Source organism: Populus trichocarpa, chromosome 10, assembly GCF_000002775.5.
Source record: "Populus trichocarpa isolate Nisqually-1 chromosome 10, P.trichocarpa_v4.1, whole genome shotgun sequence".
Taxonomy (NCBI): domain Eukaryota; kingdom Viridiplantae; phylum Streptophyta; class Magnoliopsida; order Malpighiales; family Salicaceae; genus Populus; species Populus trichocarpa.
Genome location: NC_037294.2, coordinates 17,236,977 through 17,253,773, shown reverse-complemented (window position 1 = coordinate 17,253,773; position 16,797 = coordinate 17,236,977). Strand labels below are relative to the sequence as shown.

Here is a 16,797-nt window from a genome sequence, read left to right as displayed (position 1 = left end):
AGCAATGGCGATGGCCACCTACATGCAATATCTAATTAAATTGCATAAAAAGGAGAGAATTACGTGGTAAACGTATAGGATAATGCATGAGTAGAGGCCATATTCAATGAATCTGACGATGAGCCAAGATCCGGAGAGCTAGGGCAGGGTTGTGGAGAAGAGTCTTGGAACGTCCAAAGCGGCGTGTTACAATGACCAAACTTGATTAACTATCTTTGCTCGACTCTACGGTCTTGAGAATTCTTGTGCTAGTTTCATGTCAAATAAAATTAGATTTATTTTTTTCCTTTGATTCTAAGAATATATAAATTTTTAGAATAGACTGAAATGTTCGTGAAAATAACCATTTCTAGAAGTTGACCTCAAGATTTAAATTTTAAAAAAGAAAAGAGCAAATCTCCCTGGACACCAATATTAATATCTCAAGAAATTAAGCACATCAACTACAAAGCGATCCGCATGTGCTTCATCAATTGAGAGAATTTACGCCCTCATCCTCAAGACCCCCGCAGAAGCACAAAGGACACCGAAGATACGACCGGTGAAGTTCACAAGACAGTCGCGTGATTAACCAGTGGATTTTTTTTTTTGTTTGTTTTTTTTCCTGTGGCCAAGACTACAGAGAGTGATAATTGAGCTGTAAAGACGCAAGTTGGTGATGTTTGAGTTACACGAGACCAAAGCATGAGTTTATGACAATCTTAAGTAGGTGCTCTGTTTCTTACGGTGGTGTTTCAGCTCGTTAATCAGTGAATGCGATCACGGGATTGCTAATCTTGACGATACCTCATCTGTCTCTGTAAGATATATAATATATGTACAGTAATACACAGACAAACCACCACCAAGAACTTGCTAAGCCAACTGTTTTGAAAAGGACCACAAACTACCACTAGTGGTTTATGAGTTCTGATCGTATCGTATCTTTCCATTACCAGAAGTTAAGGAGATGCATTTTTTCCTGGGCCATCTTGCGTTGTGACAATTCTGTCCAGAGAATGCATCAACAAGGACATCCATGAGCGAATCAGTGCTTGTGGGCTCCTTTCTCCACTTCCTATCGAACAAGGAAACGAAGACGTTTGTCTGTTTCTAAGATGAGAAGCCTGAATGAATTCAATAAATCTGGGTTTAATTTCATGAACACTGAGTTATTTTTTAAAATGTTTCTCTTTTTGGAAATATATCAAATTCTCAAAAAAAATTCTAGGCGCCCGTGAACCAGAAAAAAGAGAGAAGGAAAAAACATGCTGCGCATCGTAGTCTATACGCAACAACTCTACTAATCAAACAGAAAACCACTTTCCAGCTTCTCTTTGTTTTATTTCTTGCAACTTCCTTTTACTGTGATTCAAAAACCAGCAATATAAAGTTACAGTTACGTAGAGATCTCAATTGCATTGAGAATTCTTGTTCACCAGTAATACAGGAATTTACTAAAATAACTAAAAAATCAGTAATAATTCCTCAAATTTAGATTTTTATCAAAACATCAAATCAGGCTGTAATTAAAGTCTTTATTTGATATCCGTGGATGATATACATGTATCCCTGGTCTTACTTTTGTGAGAGAGAAGGAGAGGTTTAAGTTCAACATAGTCTAGGAAAAGGTGATCTACTGTAATTATAAGGGGGAGTACTACTCATGACATTGACATCGTGCCTAACAACCTTTGAGATCCGACCCTTCATCTCCCTACATGCGTTCTCCAACTCCATCACCCTACATTGCATCCTCTGTATGTTCATTCTCATTTCTTGGGTCTCCTGTGAAAGCCTCTCAACGTTATCACTGTGCAAGACCATGTGGCCGGAGGAACTGCTCGTGCTTGGACCCTCAACGTCTTTGACAGAGAAAGGGCAATCACTTAGTGGTATTTTAGAATGTTGTGACTTGAGTGCCTGAACTGCAATATTTGGAGGGATTCTTGGATTCTTGGCAAGGTCTTTGCATGCTTCAAAGCTCATCTTCCCGAAGTTTAGGCAGCTGCATAATCTTGATCGCTCCTCAAATGAAAGTGTTGGGTGAGACTGCAAATTCCCACAAATAGAATGAATCAAAAGATTTATATTTACACAATCGGGTCACACTGACTTCAAGATTCATCGTAATCAATCAAGGAACAAATTACTATATATTTTGCTCAATCCCAACCATTAGGTATATGGGGCGATTCACTCATAAAATAGATGAGGATTTTCCAGAAATGATTTTTTCTCGGTACAATTAGCATCACAAATGTTCAAAACAAATTCTCTTGTTTATGGGATTATTTGCTAGCCTATATAGCTTTGAAGTGAAAGAATAGCGAAAACTCCTTAGACAAGCTAGCAAACCAGTAAGCCATACCATACCAGGTTCAAGTGACTTAGACTTCAATTTATCAATTTGGCACAAGGTAAAGAATTTGGGGTCCATAATGTACCAGGCAAGCATTTCTACGTTCCTGAACACTAAACTATGAGTAGCATGGCCCTTGGAGAAGTAAGAGATTAGATTGTTCGTTGCCAGTCCATTGTTTGAAAAATCTGTGAGTTCTTGTCTGTTTAAGTACACGACAAATGATCTTGATGGTAAGCAGAAAGAGTCGCCGTGAGTTACACGGAATTGAAAAGGGAAAGAAACAAAAGATTTACAGCTGAGAAGAAGAACGTGCACAAACTTATATGTGGTCGGCCGGGCCATAAATAATTAAGTTATCATCCATTAATTCTGGATTGGACAACCATAGGTCGGCCCGTCCCTATGTGACAAACCACCTTTATTATGGAAAAGAACACATTTAGCCACTGGTTAGAAATCTTTTCACAGAAATAGCAGAGTTTGTGCTGTGTTTTTTTCCTAGTAAACTGGGTTTCGTGTAGGTAAGATGTTTTGTTCATGGCATGAATGGTTCATTTCATCCAGTCTAGCAGTGCTAATGCCTTAGTTGCTACAAAAAAATTTAACACACACACACTACCTGAGTCTGGCTTGAAATGACAAGTTACGGATTTATTTTTCGATGTTATTGAAGGGGTAAAATGCTGTATTTCTCCCCAGATGATCAGCTAAGGGAAAAAACTCAAGAAATTAAAGCATGATTTTAATTAAATTAAACTAATGACGACACTAATTACAGATTATTGGGCGATTTTGTCTCAGCTGTTAAATTTTTCTTTGTTGTTTCACTCCTTTTTATCCGAACCATCAATTTTTTGGCCATCTTCGTTAAGAAAGACAAAAAAGGAAGAAAGGGTTTTCAATTCTTACCTCTAGGTAGATATCAATGGCTCTGTAGACCCCATCAAAGCAATCTCTTGCAGAATCGGGTAAGCTTTCTGCAACTCCTAGAAGTTTTGAGGTCTCGAGGTTTTGATCAGGAGATATTTCACACAAGTACTTATCAATCAATCTGCCAACCTTCTTCAACTTCTGTGAGGACAGAAAATCACTATTAACAAATATTCTCATCAATCTTATTACCAGATTAACATCAAAAACACCCCTATCATCATGCCCAGAGATCAGCAAGTCATCCAATGTTGCTTGGTCAAGCATCCCACCAATCAATCTCTCCAGCTTGGCTCTGCAATCTCTGCTCAGACCACATCCAGACACTATCCTCAATACTGAAAACAGGCCTCTGCAAGAAAATGAATTTCTGCTCACCCCATGGACAGCTGTGCCTGCAAGACCAGCGTAGTCTGCTCTTGAATACAAAACAGTGCTTTTTGCTCCACCTTTGCATTGAAGTACGGCATTTTTCAGGTAATGGAGTAGGAACTTTGTGAGGATAAAGCTATTGTTATCAGTTCCACAAGCCCCCATATTTGCTATTATCTTTTCAATAATCATTGGGGGTAATATGATCAAATCATCAAACCACCATTGTTTGCTCGATGAACCTGGCTTAGTTGACTCAGGAGTGGTTTTAGCTGAGGAAGAAAACCTGAACCTAGATGCAGTTTCGGGAGAAGATGAAGAGGAAGAAGAGGAAGCAATAAGAGTTGCAATATCTGAATTCTGTGCAAGCTTTTCCAATAGTGAACGAATGAGCTTTTCTACAAGTCCAGATGTATCTGTACATGTGAAGAATGACTCACAGCTTTTGAGACTGGCAATTATATCATGCCAAGACCAGTGAATCATTCCATCAAGAAATGTCTCTGTCTGTTTCAATAGATTGCCCGGGGATAAATTCTCAGTCATGCCAAGAAAGACTGCACAGCAATGGAGAAGAGCCACATTTGAAACTGTGATTTTGATCTTGCCATGATTGTAACAGAATCTTGAAACCATCTCAAACCCATCTGGGCCTCCGGGGAAGTTATCAATTCCAATACTCAAATTCTTAATCTGGGATTTTCTCTTTTCTTTCCCGATGATCTTCTTTAGCTTTCCTGAATAGGCTGATAGAATCTTCTGCAAGATTGAACTGTGAACAATCAGAAAATTTTGCCTAGAAAGTTTCAAAGAAGAAAAGAAACTAGCAGTTACTTAACAAGATTTTGTATGCATTACCTGATTTAGAAAGAATATTTGTTGACCATTAACATGAATTACAAGATCACACAGCTGCGGCATTGTTGCTTTGCATTGGATGTAACCAAGAAACTTGTGTTTGTCTGACGGTGAGAAGTGCTCAAAGGATATGCGATTACAGTAGACAAGGAAAGACACACAGCATATATATAGCATACAATTATCTCATGGAATAATTTTATGATACCCCTAATTAGGAGCTTCACGGTTGATAAATATTGCAGTAATTTAAGCTCCATTTGACAGTACAGTTGGTTTTCACTGTGACGTGGTTGAGAATAGAATTGTGACGGTGAAAGATGTTTATATATGCAAGCAGTTGAAAGTGATTTTCATGCCATTACAAAAAAAAATCCAATATTTACTCAGAAAAAAACCAACATAAATAGAATTGAGGAATAATATATATATATATAGGAGCATAACTTGTTGCAAGAATAATGAAATTATAGTCCTTTTTGCTCCAAGTAGCGGATGATTCTTCTTTAAAAATAATTAGAGGCAAAGATGGGAAAAAAAACTTGGAATTTACGAAGCTAGCTAACAAAAAACATGTTGGTACTATAAGCAAAAAAGAAACACCATGTTGGTACGCCGAAGGGAAGAGAAGACACGAAACTTTGTCCGTTAAACGTAGTTAGAAGACAAGAGTAGTTGTCTGCAGGTCAATAAGATTTCTCTTTATTATTGTATTGTGCTGTTACCCTCTTGTCTCACGCATGCATATGCAATCTGTTGGTTTCTGTATTTGGCTCTGGCTTGGTACTCCCACGGGAGTTTTTAGGCTTTTGGGACATGCAGAGAGGGGCCCGGCAGAGACGTCTGACCTAATAATAATAACAATTCATGTGAAAAGAAGATGAAATATATATATATATATATATATATATATATATATATATATAGAAGAAGCAACACAACTATGTCTTGTAACTAGCTATTTATGGATAAGGCGTGTAGTAGAATTGCTTGAAGCCAAAAGGGGCTCTCAAATTGCGTTAATAACAGCACCCCCACCCTCCTCTCTGTGCGAAGAAATTATTATGGACCAGAAAGAAAAGGAGGTGTGAAAGGCTAGCAAAAAGTTGCGAAGAAATACTGAGAGACACGAGAGGAAAAGGAAAGGGTGGAAGCGGAAAGAGGAGGAAAGGTTATCAGATGCTGCAGCGGAGTGCTAGAGCCCGTATGTGTTGTTGCAGTACCAATTTGGACACTTCACTGCTTGACCTTTGAACGTTAAGATGTTGGTAATTCAAATCTAATCTTTCATTTATTTTAGCTCTCTTACCAAAGAATTGGTAATCTTTTTATTTTTCTATGATGGCTTATTTTTTATTTACACTATAAAAAACATTTTATTTTATAGCTAATATCATGGTGATCATGAAGGTCTTGTAAATCTCTTAATACATGTAAAAGCCAAGGATTAATGTGATATATATATATATATATATAAATATAAAGACTTGACAACCTTTAAACGAGTATAATTGAAGGTGTGCACCAGTAAGTCAAGAGTCCACTGTGGACTTGCTAATATTTGATGAGCGATAAGGTATGATGAAACACATTTGATGGTGGTAAATATAAAATTTCGGTATTGATGGTTTTCACTTTATTTTATTCATGAAATTTATTATTTTCTATTTTCTACATAAAATATATTTATTTATTAAGATATTTATTTGTCTTTTGAAATAAAATTAAGAAATTAGCTATCAAACATTAAAATAGCCATCAAGAATATATATAAAATGACATAAAACCTCACTGTGGTATTGGCTTAGTGGTGGTAGGGGCTTGTTCACTTTCTCTGTATCCGGGTTCGAACCTCACTATGCACGCCTGTCACCCCCGCGGTGCTTTACATGCTCACTGAGTTTGCAGGATGTTCAATGGGTCGTGGGATTAGTCGTGGTGCGCGTAAGCTGGCCCGGACACCCACGTAAATAAAAAAAAATGACATAAAACCTTTAATCAATTTTTTAATATTTTTTACTTTTTAAAATAAAGTTTAATTTTTTGATAGTGTAAATAAAAAGAAAAAAAGAAAACAATAGCCAGCATGAAATATTTTTTTAGTAAATTATTTGGGATTTTTTTTTTAATTTTTTGAACTATTGTTTTTTTAATTTTTCAATAATTTTTTTAATCAGAACCAATAAAAAAAGAGAGTCATGTATCCTCTTGGAACTCGAAATTAATAAAATATAAGATTGATTTGAATGAAGGGACAACAATACTTTCGAAATATCAAATGCCAAACTGGGATTAAGTATAATTAAACCTAGAGATTAGAAATTATAGTTATAAGTTGATCCGAGAAACCTGAAAGTTGAACTCGTCTAATCTCATGGGTTGCTTCGAGAAACCCAGTATTCATAGCCCAACTACAATACTGTTGCTACTTAAACCAACCCAACTTTGACTTTACAAAATTTATTCCACCCGGGCGTTCGTTATTTGTAAAGCCTGAGCCACCGATTATCGAACTTATATAAATAATAAAATTTTACAGTTTTTTTGTTTTTTATTTTAAAAGTATTTTTTATTTAAAATATTTTTAGATCATTTTAATATATTTATATTAAAAATAAATTTAAAAAAATAAAAAATATATTGTTTTAATTGTTTTTTTTTAAAAAGACACTTTTAAAAATTATTAATATCACACCTTTTTTAGATCGAAAAATATTCAGTCCCAGGAGCTTAAAAATTGCAACGTAGGAGGCAAGAACTCTTGAAGACGGAGAACCAAATGCAAGTTACAGTCAGCAAGAGTCCTGCCATTCTCGAGGTGCTTTCCTGCAAGTATTAAAGTCTGGTTACTTCTTAGATTATATCTTGTACAAATTATGAAATTTTTTATATAGAAATTATAATGTTATAAACCCATTTAAAAAACTATGATATTTAGATATAAAGATACAATAAATTAAATTTTAGAATATAATATATCACTCTTGTCTGTAAGAATATTTTTATAAAATAAAAATTTTCAAAGTTATTTTTTATAATAGATAATTTTTTATTTGTTAGGAAAGAAAAGGTTTAAACAAGACTATATTTCTTTTATTTTTACACTATTGATGCTATTGATCGAAGAAAGAATCAATGAATATAAATGATTGTGAGGCATGTATTAGTGAATAAATACAAGGGTATGCAATGAAGAAAATAAGAACTGAAAATTCGAAAGTATTGTAAAATTGTATATATAATTTTACCTAATTTTACATGATTTCAATCTAATTTTATTTTTTTTTAACATAATTTTATATAATAAATATATATTAACTCGTAATCATGTATAGTATCCTAGCCTTCCACCTCCAAAGTGATGGTTTTTCCTGGTAGCGTCTTCATAAAAAATTTGCATTTCACCTCGGAGGCGAAAGACCAAGTGAAGAGTGGGACTCCTTTTGGATACGGGCCGCTTTCAAGCTGTTTCCCTGCGAAGATAAGCCTTTGCTGATCCGGTGGGATCCCTTCCTTGTCCCAGATCTTGGCCTTGACATTATCAGAGCTTTCGACCCCCAACATTATAAAAATAGACAGAACGAGTGAGAGAATCATCGACGAAGCCAAAATCGAAAATCCATAGAAGAAAAGAGCTGGGATGAAATTGGATGAAGGGATCTGAGAAGATCCGATGTGTTTATCGGAGGCAAGAGGCAGATAAATTTGTTGGCTTCTTCTTTCTCTGATACAGATACAGATACAGATACGTTCGCATAGCCTAGTATTTCTTTCTTTTGATGTAAATTCGTTTGAGAATGATACGGTGAAAGTGTCGATTTGCAATCAAAAGATTAACAATGCCAGAAGTGAGGGTTAACGAACTACACTCGAACTTGATCTTGCAATCCATGTGGGCTGTAAATCAGTCATATAATCTTAGTTCATTGTTGCGAAAATACAAGTATAACAGCAAATCAATTTGGTTTAAACCACACCAACTGAATCTCACAAGTAAACAATTTTTCGCTCATCGAAAAATAATGTGGCATTATTGATTAAACCACTGCAAATTTATGTGGAGCTTAGAGGGGACTCAAATGAAGGAGAAAACAATCATATAGCACTGTAATCAGTACATGATGAGCCATTGGCCAAATATCATCAATGTTACTAGCATGCCATAACACCAAGTGATGTTGAGCTCATGATCTTGCCACCACCGGAAGTTTTCTGCCATTACTTCCAAGCAAGGAGCATTTAAGAACACCAGTCAGATTTTAACTTTGGATGACATTAGAAACGATTTCAAACCAGTATATTTAACACCAAGAGCTTGGATGACCCAGTTCCTAGTTCCATCAATGGTTGCAGTGGGGAGAATAACTCAACAAAGTTACATAGCAGGAGAAAGGACAAAAATGCCAAGCAAACCAAGCTTCATATCAAATGGCAGTAAAAGCAAACTTCATATCTAATGGCATCCTTCGCATCAAAAGAAACCAAAACAACTGAGGACAAAAGCTGAGAACCTTTGCTTCTATCTTCAGTATCGGTGCCGGTGCCGGTCCCGCCCATATTCTCTGTCTCGACCATACTCATAATCTCGATCTCGATCTCTTCCTCGATCCCTCTCCCTACTTCGACTAAGGCGCCTGTCCCTCTCATCATGCTCCCGAGTCTTGCTGCTTTCCCTATCATCCTGATCCCTCCCTCTTTCTCTGCTCCTCTCTCTCCCGTGTTTATCAACAGCACCTGGCAGTGTATCTTTTTGTTAGAGGCACCAATAACTTGGTCCAAGCAAAATTGTAATACTCCAGTGTCTATCCAAATCTAATGGATAGAACTCCAGCCCGTGAATAATATATATGAGCATATAAGATCAAAGTGCTTTATTTCAACACATTTTTAAAATAAAAAACTAAAAGATAACATGATGCTCACATACCTAATTCCTCAACCTCCCAACCTGCACGCCCAGCACCCAGAAGCACCCTGCCAGCTTCAGCTTGTTGAGTTTTGGCCCGAAATTTTTTCTTCAAATTTCCAAACTCATCATACAACTCTCCATCATCCTGTTATTGGATCATAAAGACTATATAATAAGAATCAGTTGAAATATATGAAAGTCAAAACATCGCAAGAAGATCTCACTTCTTCAGCTTCTTTTCGTCGTCGCTTAGTTTCCTCTAATTCTTCTTCATCGAGTTCTTTATAACCACCAGCTCGTCCTCCTCTGTGTGATTATAGATATGAACATATTTTTAGCATTATTTGTACAAGATATCCAAGGCTTACCCAACATATCATGTTGAAAATGTAACATGTGTGGTCAAAGGAGAGAAGAAAAGCAGTAAGAACTGGAGTTCACACAAAGTAGGGAAGCAAATACGATTCAGTTATCGCTTAGCCATCCAACTAAGGTACAGTAAACCAAATTTGAGTTTTAAAATAATTTATGACTCTAAAGACAAAACTTATGAGTATGCAGTTCGCTGCTAACACTGCAATACTTTGTTTAAGGAAGTTATGGGTAATTCTTAAAATCAAAGTCAATCTTCTCTTCAACAAATACAACATGATTTTAATCGTTTTTGTCTATTATCTTCTTGCGACTTGAGTCATTTTAATCACGAGTCAGCATCATAATACCTTGACTGCTGAAGATACCTTTTTTATCCTAAACCCATCTATCACATTTAGTAAGCATGCAAGCGTTCAGGGATACTTTCTTAGTATTTGTACTTTTCTCATGATGCCTGGTTCGAATGTCTCCAATACCCAGTTCATAACCAAGTAACCCTTGTAAAAGGAAAAATAATGAAAGAAGAAAAAATATTTACCACCACCATTTTTAGATTGACAAAGAAAGTTGACAATTTTCTACATCACGCAGTCCATATGATGTGTTGAGAGAATTCAAGTCAACGAACTAGGAGTCATATAATACCTCACACCAGCCTCATTGTGACCGGGTTTATTGGTGTTGCAAATATTGCACTTCATGCGTTTTGCCCAGTTGATATTGCCACACCTGCAATAGAAAAACAAAAAAGAAACACAAGTAACACAGAGAAAAAGAGGCTGAATATTGCCTACAATATGAATTTGAAGGTGTCAACTGGCTGCCAACAAAGAATATACCCACATATCTTCTTCAAGATAATAGCACCACCGATGGTTTTACAATGAACAAGTCTGAAGCACAACATTTACCAACTAATCTTATTATAGAATCAGTACATTAAAGTAGCATCAACTACGCACCCTCGACTGAACAGCAAGGAACTTTGGAGCGTTCACCCACATACACATGTTCCACAAAATTCAGCATTCAAACACAATCATGCCATCAGCACAAACCCATTTTTCTTAAGCTCATCACTTGTTAGTTAGATAGCATAGGTACATGGGAGCTACACTTCAACGAACTTCATCAAATCAAGCATCATAAATCAGTCCATTGCATATCCAGCTGGTATTCATGCTCATAGTGTCAATTTTTGGATCCACCTCAAAAAAAAAATATTACAGAAGGCATTATCCATTCTGCTTAGTTTAGACTAAGCCTCACAATCTTCTCCTGCTGGTCAGTGCTTTAGATTGTATAATGAGATACAGTGACATGACCATCACCCATCACTTCATTTAATGGTAGAGCAAAATACAGAGGAAATGAACCAAGTTTGATCACGGTCAGAGACTAACATAGCAAGAGGCATGGCACTAAAGAATCATTGAATAGCACAAGAAAGCAAACAAATTATGAAATACTGGCAAGCAGAAGCTTACATTGGACAAGGCCAGTCATTTGGGCCAAAAAGTCCAGTAGGGGCACCAACTGACCGGCCATGGGCCCCAGAGTCATTGGCACCACGGCCCCTCCCACGACCACCACCTCCAGCAGCACCGCCAGATGGACCAGAAGGTCGAGCACTTCCACAGAGGTTGCACACACCACGAAATGCAAAATTTACATTGGAACAACTGCTACAACAATAAAGCATAAGGAGCTATTTGCATATTAGATACCATAGAAACCCCAAAAAATCCAGACTAGAGCTAAAAAAGAGCAAGAAAGAGCTGCTCACCAATATCACATCACAGACCTTGTATTCGGACACAACCAGTCTCCCTCCTGTTGCCATGCTTTCCCTGAAGCATCACCCCGTCCTCTACCTCTTCCCCCGCCCTCATTCAAATCCTTGGCATTTTCCTCAAGAACGCCAGAATCATTTGGATCATCCACAGGGTTAAACGCCTGGTCATCTTTGCTCTTAGACTGTGCTATAAATACTCCAATTGTATTACCATGAAAATCCTTGTTGTTGAACCACTCAACAGCAGCTAGAGCAGCATGAGGGTCCTCATAAGTAACTGTAGCGTCACCCTTCGGCTCATTTGTCATTTTGTCACGGTACAGCCATATCTTAGGCCGACCAGTTCGCTTGTCTTTCTATTCAGTACAACAGAGCATGAAAATAAATAAGAGCATAAAAAACTAGCAAAGCCCTCAACAGAAAATGAAGCAAACGGTAGCAGTAGATTCTAAAAGTGAAAAAAACAATAGTGCCCGGGAAAAACCCATACCTTTAACAACCCAATAGTGCCAAAATGTTCAGCCAACATAGAATCATCAGTCCCTTCAGGTAAATTACTAACATATATTGTCCCATTAGAAGGGGCTCCTTTACCTGTATAGCTTGCCATGTCACTCCAATCTCATGAAAATTGAGACAGCAACAAAAATCCCTGGCAAAAAAAAAAAAAAAAAACGACATCAATTCCTCGCCTAACAAATACACAAAACATTAAATTAGGGCTATATTTCAATTTTACTCATAAACAATACTATAAATTATCAATTCACGGAAACAAGAGGTATAGGATCCACATATACTAGTACAATTAGGGTAGGTTAAAATTTAAACACAGATTCAACCAATATATAGAAAAATGGTAATGGAAAAAATAAACCCTAATTAATGCACCTCTAGAGAAGATGGTTCGAGAATCGAATCGAATTGAGCCGTTTTCAATATCACGATCTATTGATTTAAAACTAGGGTATCTTCTTGGTCGATTCACTTCCACTACAGTAATTTAGCAAAACCGCTAAATAAAAGGAGAAGAGACGAGAAGCTTTGCTGATAGCTGTTTGTCTGTTCTGTTTCCAACTCCTCCTTACCTTTTTCTTTCTCACTCCGGAGGGATTTTATATGGAGTGAGCGAGCGAGCGCTTCCACAGTAGCTACAAACCCTGATCTCTTTTCTTTTCAACATAAAAAATAAAAGAAAAAAATCCTAGACGAGAAAGAAAACGCTGATAAAAAAAATAGAAAAACAATAAAGCTAAAGAATATGATTGGAAGAAAAAATAATCATGATAATATTTAAAAAAAAAATATTGGTATACTTATTAAATCAAATCAAGTTATTATATTGTGATAATTTTATAAAAAACAAAATAATTTTATATAAATCAAAATAAATATATTACAAATATTAACTCAAAACAAGCTAAATATTTTAAAGAAAATTAAAATGATATATCTTAAAAAATATATTTTTAATAAATATATTTTTTTTAATTTTTTACCTAAATATTGATAACAAAAATAAAGTTATTTTGTGTTAAATTTGAATCTCTAAGTAATTAATACTGAAGTTTAAAAAAAAAAAGTAATTAGTGGCAAATCTTTTATTAGAGCCAGGAGGCCGGCTATATTTATGGTACAATTAAAATTATATTGTTCTTTATTGAATCAACCCATGTTAATTAGGAATTTACTAGATAATTCCCCGTTATATGTTATAGCAAGTTAAAAAAAAAAAATTACATGTAAATAACGTATAGGTTAAGAGAAATTTTTTTATATAATATCATTACACTTAGCTCAACAAGTCAGATCTAAAAACTCTCGATTATACTTCTTATCTAGCTTAAATTTCAAATTAAATTGTATAAAAATTATCACAACATAACTAAGTTGATTTGAAGGGTTAAAAAAAACTTAGATGATTGGTCAAAATATAATCTAGTTTTAAAAATATTTTCAAGATGACATATTTTCTTAAAAATAATATTGAAACGATAACACATTGGATTAACTCATGTTAATTTATCAAACTCACGATCTGAGTTATGAATTCTACTGTATTTAACAACCCTGATTTATTTTAAAATATTTTTATTTAATTATATGATAAAAAAAACAGACGCTTGCAAAACCGAAGACAAACTCATTACCGTGATGTTTTTTCGAGATCACAATAACCCCATAAAAAATAAAAAATAAATGAAGATAAATCACGAAACTTAATTATTAATAATTATGTTTTTTATAATTATTTTTATTTAATAATATGATTTAAAAAATAAATGCTTAAAAAACCGATCATCAGCTTAATGCTAGTATAAGATTCATAAAAAATAAATCAAAATAAATTATAAAACTTAGTTTATAATAATACATATTTTTAACTATTTCTTATTTAATAGAATGATATATTATTTTCTTATTTAATAATATGATATAAAAATATTATACAATCATGAAATTAAACATTAATCTAACATCGAGATTTTTTTAAAATTATAATAACCCTGTATATAAAAAATCAAAATAAATAACAAAATTTAATTTTTAATAAATTCAATATAAAAATGAGAAAAAAAACAACAACATGAAAAAAGTTATTATTCTATAAACAGTAACACGTGAGAAGAGTGCATGGAAGTTCAATAAATTGAAGCTTTAACCACTCAGCTACTAATGATTATTAATCATTCATCCTCGAATTTATATTTCAAGCCAAACCTTGTTTTCTACAAAATAAAATGGATAGCATATAGCCTGTTGTTGCAAGAAAATTAGAGATGAAGATTTTTTAATCCAAAACCTATTTTTTTCAACCATATTTATCTGAAATATACATGGAAGATATTACAAAAATTCAAATAAATCTATTGGCGGTAAAAAAACACTTAAAATATTAATATAAAAACCAAAAGTCAACCTGATTTTCAAAACCTTTCCGAGATACAAATACTAGAAATATTAAGAGATTTGGATGGCAATGAAAATTTGCAGATTGCCCCAGAGACTGAAAGAATCTATCAGTCACAGGAGCCGTTACGTGTAATGGATTCAAAGATTTCAGAGATCTTAGAAATATTAAGGAGGCATTTCTCATGTAGTCATGATTCTAGGCATATTCCTGGGCTTAAGTTTAGAATATCCTGCCATTTGAGATTTGAATCTGAGCCTTTCAATCATATATGGGGAGATAATTCACCTACTAGTCAGTAGGGATGGATTGCATGCTTTTCCTGCCTTATATGCAACTGTCCTAAAATTTTCATCCTCGGCACCATATGGATATATCCCATCACATCGTATACCTTTTCTTCTTGGTGAACCTCCCAGGAATGATGATATTAGTAGTCAGATTGTTTCACTAGACACCGTTCCTGTTGAAAATGATGCCAGAGAAAAGGAAAGCTGTAGAGCTCCTGTAACAATTGATTTAGAACCACGGGAACCAACACCTGGTTTAGTTGATTTTTCCATTGAAGCAAATGCAGAAAATGGTCAGGTCATCCATTGTCAACTTCAAAGTATCATAATAGGTATAGAGGATATGTTTCTCTAGGCTATTGCCCCACCTGACATTGCAGAAGATGGAATACCTGCTTTTTATTCACAGTTATCCGATGCTCTCGGGAGGCTTGTGGTTCTCCTTCCAACATAGGGCGGGAGACATTCCAATTAAAGTGGTGGAAGTGCATGGCAGCAAACAGCAGAGCCCGATCAGTCAAGCTGCTTGAAGTCCCTGCAGACTTTCTGATCCAGGCCACTGAGCAGTATCTGGCACCCTTTGTTGTTAGTGTGATTGGTGAACCACTTGTTAACATGGTCAAGGATGGGGGAATAATCAGAAACATCATATGGAAGGGTTCTGCATCAGATTCTTTTCTTGATAGCACTACCTCAGCCACTGCTTTAGAAAGAGGTCCCCTTCATCTTACTTATGGTGATGATAAAGATGGGAGTGGAAATTGAGTAAATTTTAGTAAAAGTAACATGTGCTGCTTTCTTGTATTGATATTTCTTCCACCAAGGTTCCATCTCCTTTTCCAAATGGAAGCAGGGAGAGGATCTTTTTTTTTTTTTTTTGAGTCAGAATTCTTTGAAAGAGAAATTTACAGAACTTTTCTTCTTAATGCAAGCTATGGAGTTACTTCATGCAGGAGAAGAGATTTTCTTCTATTTTGAATATCAGGTAGAGAATTCTAGGGAAGTAATAGAAAAAATATACGAGTAGAAAAGGTCACTACCTGGACCAGCAAACCCGCTAGCTCCTAGTATTCCGATAGAGCTTGTTTGAATCTGATTTGAGGATTCTGAAATGAACCGTGCTATTCCGAAATCACCAATATGGGCAGTCCTGTGGCTGTCAAGGACATTACTTGGCTTTCAAGTCACAGTGGACTAATGGTGTTTTCACAATGGTGATGAAGCTGATAGTCCATTGCATTGGTCTCATCAATATATAGCAATGTTCAATCTTTCAAAAGATTCAAGGAGGGTTGACCTTGTTGTGCATCACCTGACTCCTGAAATGGATGCAACCAAGCATCAAGGCTACCATTAGGCATGTACGAAGTAAACTTAAACCCTTGAAAATGGCAGGAATTCGTCAACATTCTGACAAGATTTCAATGTTGAATATTTTCAAGCCTCCACCCTCTGCAGTAAAACTCTTGGATGCTCCTCCGTGTCAGAGGTTTAGTTTCTAATGATACCGGACGGCGCCACCTTGTACTGAAGGATAATACTGGAGTCTAGAGTCGAATGACGAAGGAACTCTACCAAGGATATGTCCGGTACACCGAATGTCATGGGCAGACCTCACCATCACCAGCACTCGTTAGCTCTTCCCAAAACATAAGCATAAAAAAAAAAAAAAGAGGATCGAATCCACTTTTTTTTTTGTTGTCACAGGATAAAGCGATCTCAAGGGGCACCTGGTCCCAAGTCTCCACCGCTGGAATTTGCAAGGACAGAAGACCCCACGCTATCAAATTATGGTGCTGAAAGGTGCATGGCCATATCTGACTGATGAATTTGTTGAATATTTGAATGAGAATGGCATGATGCAAAAGGGTCAGCCAACTGATAGGAGCCGGCCGGAAACGGTGATGGCCTACGGGAATCCTCTGATGTAGCCTGTAGGTCGTGGATTTTTTACCTTTTTTTTCTTAGTTGCCGACCAAAGCAGGAGTATTAGGTTGGATGATCGTATATATA

The 16,797-nt window shown here is 35.6% G+C and overlaps 2 protein-coding genes and 1 long non-coding RNA gene across 6 annotated transcripts; 1 reads left to right on the top strand and 2 right to left on the bottom strand.

Moving 5' to 3' along the window:
* Window positions 1-1,499: 1,499 nt before the first annotated feature.
* On the bottom strand, window positions 1,500-4,864 carry LOC7492951 (BTB/POZ domain-containing protein At1g50280). Its single transcript, XM_002315028.4, has 3 exons — window positions 4,505-4,864; window positions 3,254-4,405; window positions 1,500-2,031 (listed from the first exon to the last, which is right to left on the bottom strand). The coding sequence occupies exons 1-3, from the start codon at window positions 4,679-4,681 to the stop codon at window positions 1,591-1,593; spliced, it is 1,770 nt and encodes a 589-aa protein (XP_002315064.2). The 5' UTR covers window positions 4,682-4,864; the 3' UTR covers window positions 1,500-1,590.
* Window positions 4,865-5,446: 582 nt separating this feature from the next.
* Window positions 5,447-8,386, top strand: LOC112328943 (uncharacterized). Its single transcript, XR_002984304.2, has 3 exons — window positions 5,447-5,772; window positions 7,209-7,322; window positions 7,840-8,386. It is a non-coding gene; the product is annotated as an uncharacterized LOC112328943 (long non-coding RNA).
* A 373-nt stretch (window positions 8,387-8,759) lies between these two features.
* LOC7481594 (transcription initiation factor TFIID subunit 15) lies at window positions 8,760-12,793 on the bottom strand. 4 transcript variants are annotated; one of them, XM_052456708.1, is made up of 8 exons: window positions 12,672-12,793; window positions 12,074-12,235; window positions 11,593-11,939; window positions 11,276-11,473; window positions 10,434-10,517; window positions 9,638-9,719; window positions 9,432-9,558; window positions 8,760-9,238 (listed from the first exon to the last, which is right to left on the bottom strand). In XM_052456708.1, the coding sequence occupies exons 2-8, from the start codon at window positions 12,191-12,193 to the stop codon at window positions 9,030-9,032; spliced, it is 1,167 nt and encodes a 388-aa protein (XP_052312668.1). In that variant the 5' UTR covers window positions 12,194-12,235; window positions 12,672-12,793; the 3' UTR covers window positions 8,760-9,029. The 4 variants fall into 4 exon arrangements, with proteins under 4 accessions (XP_052312668.1, XP_052312667.1, XP_002315063.1 ...); XM_052456707.1 differs by having other exon boundaries at window positions 12,475-12,787; XM_002315027.4 differs by having other exon boundaries at window positions 11,276-11,470; window positions 12,475-12,786.
* Between the last annotated feature and the right edge of the window lie 4,004 nt (window positions 12,794-16,797).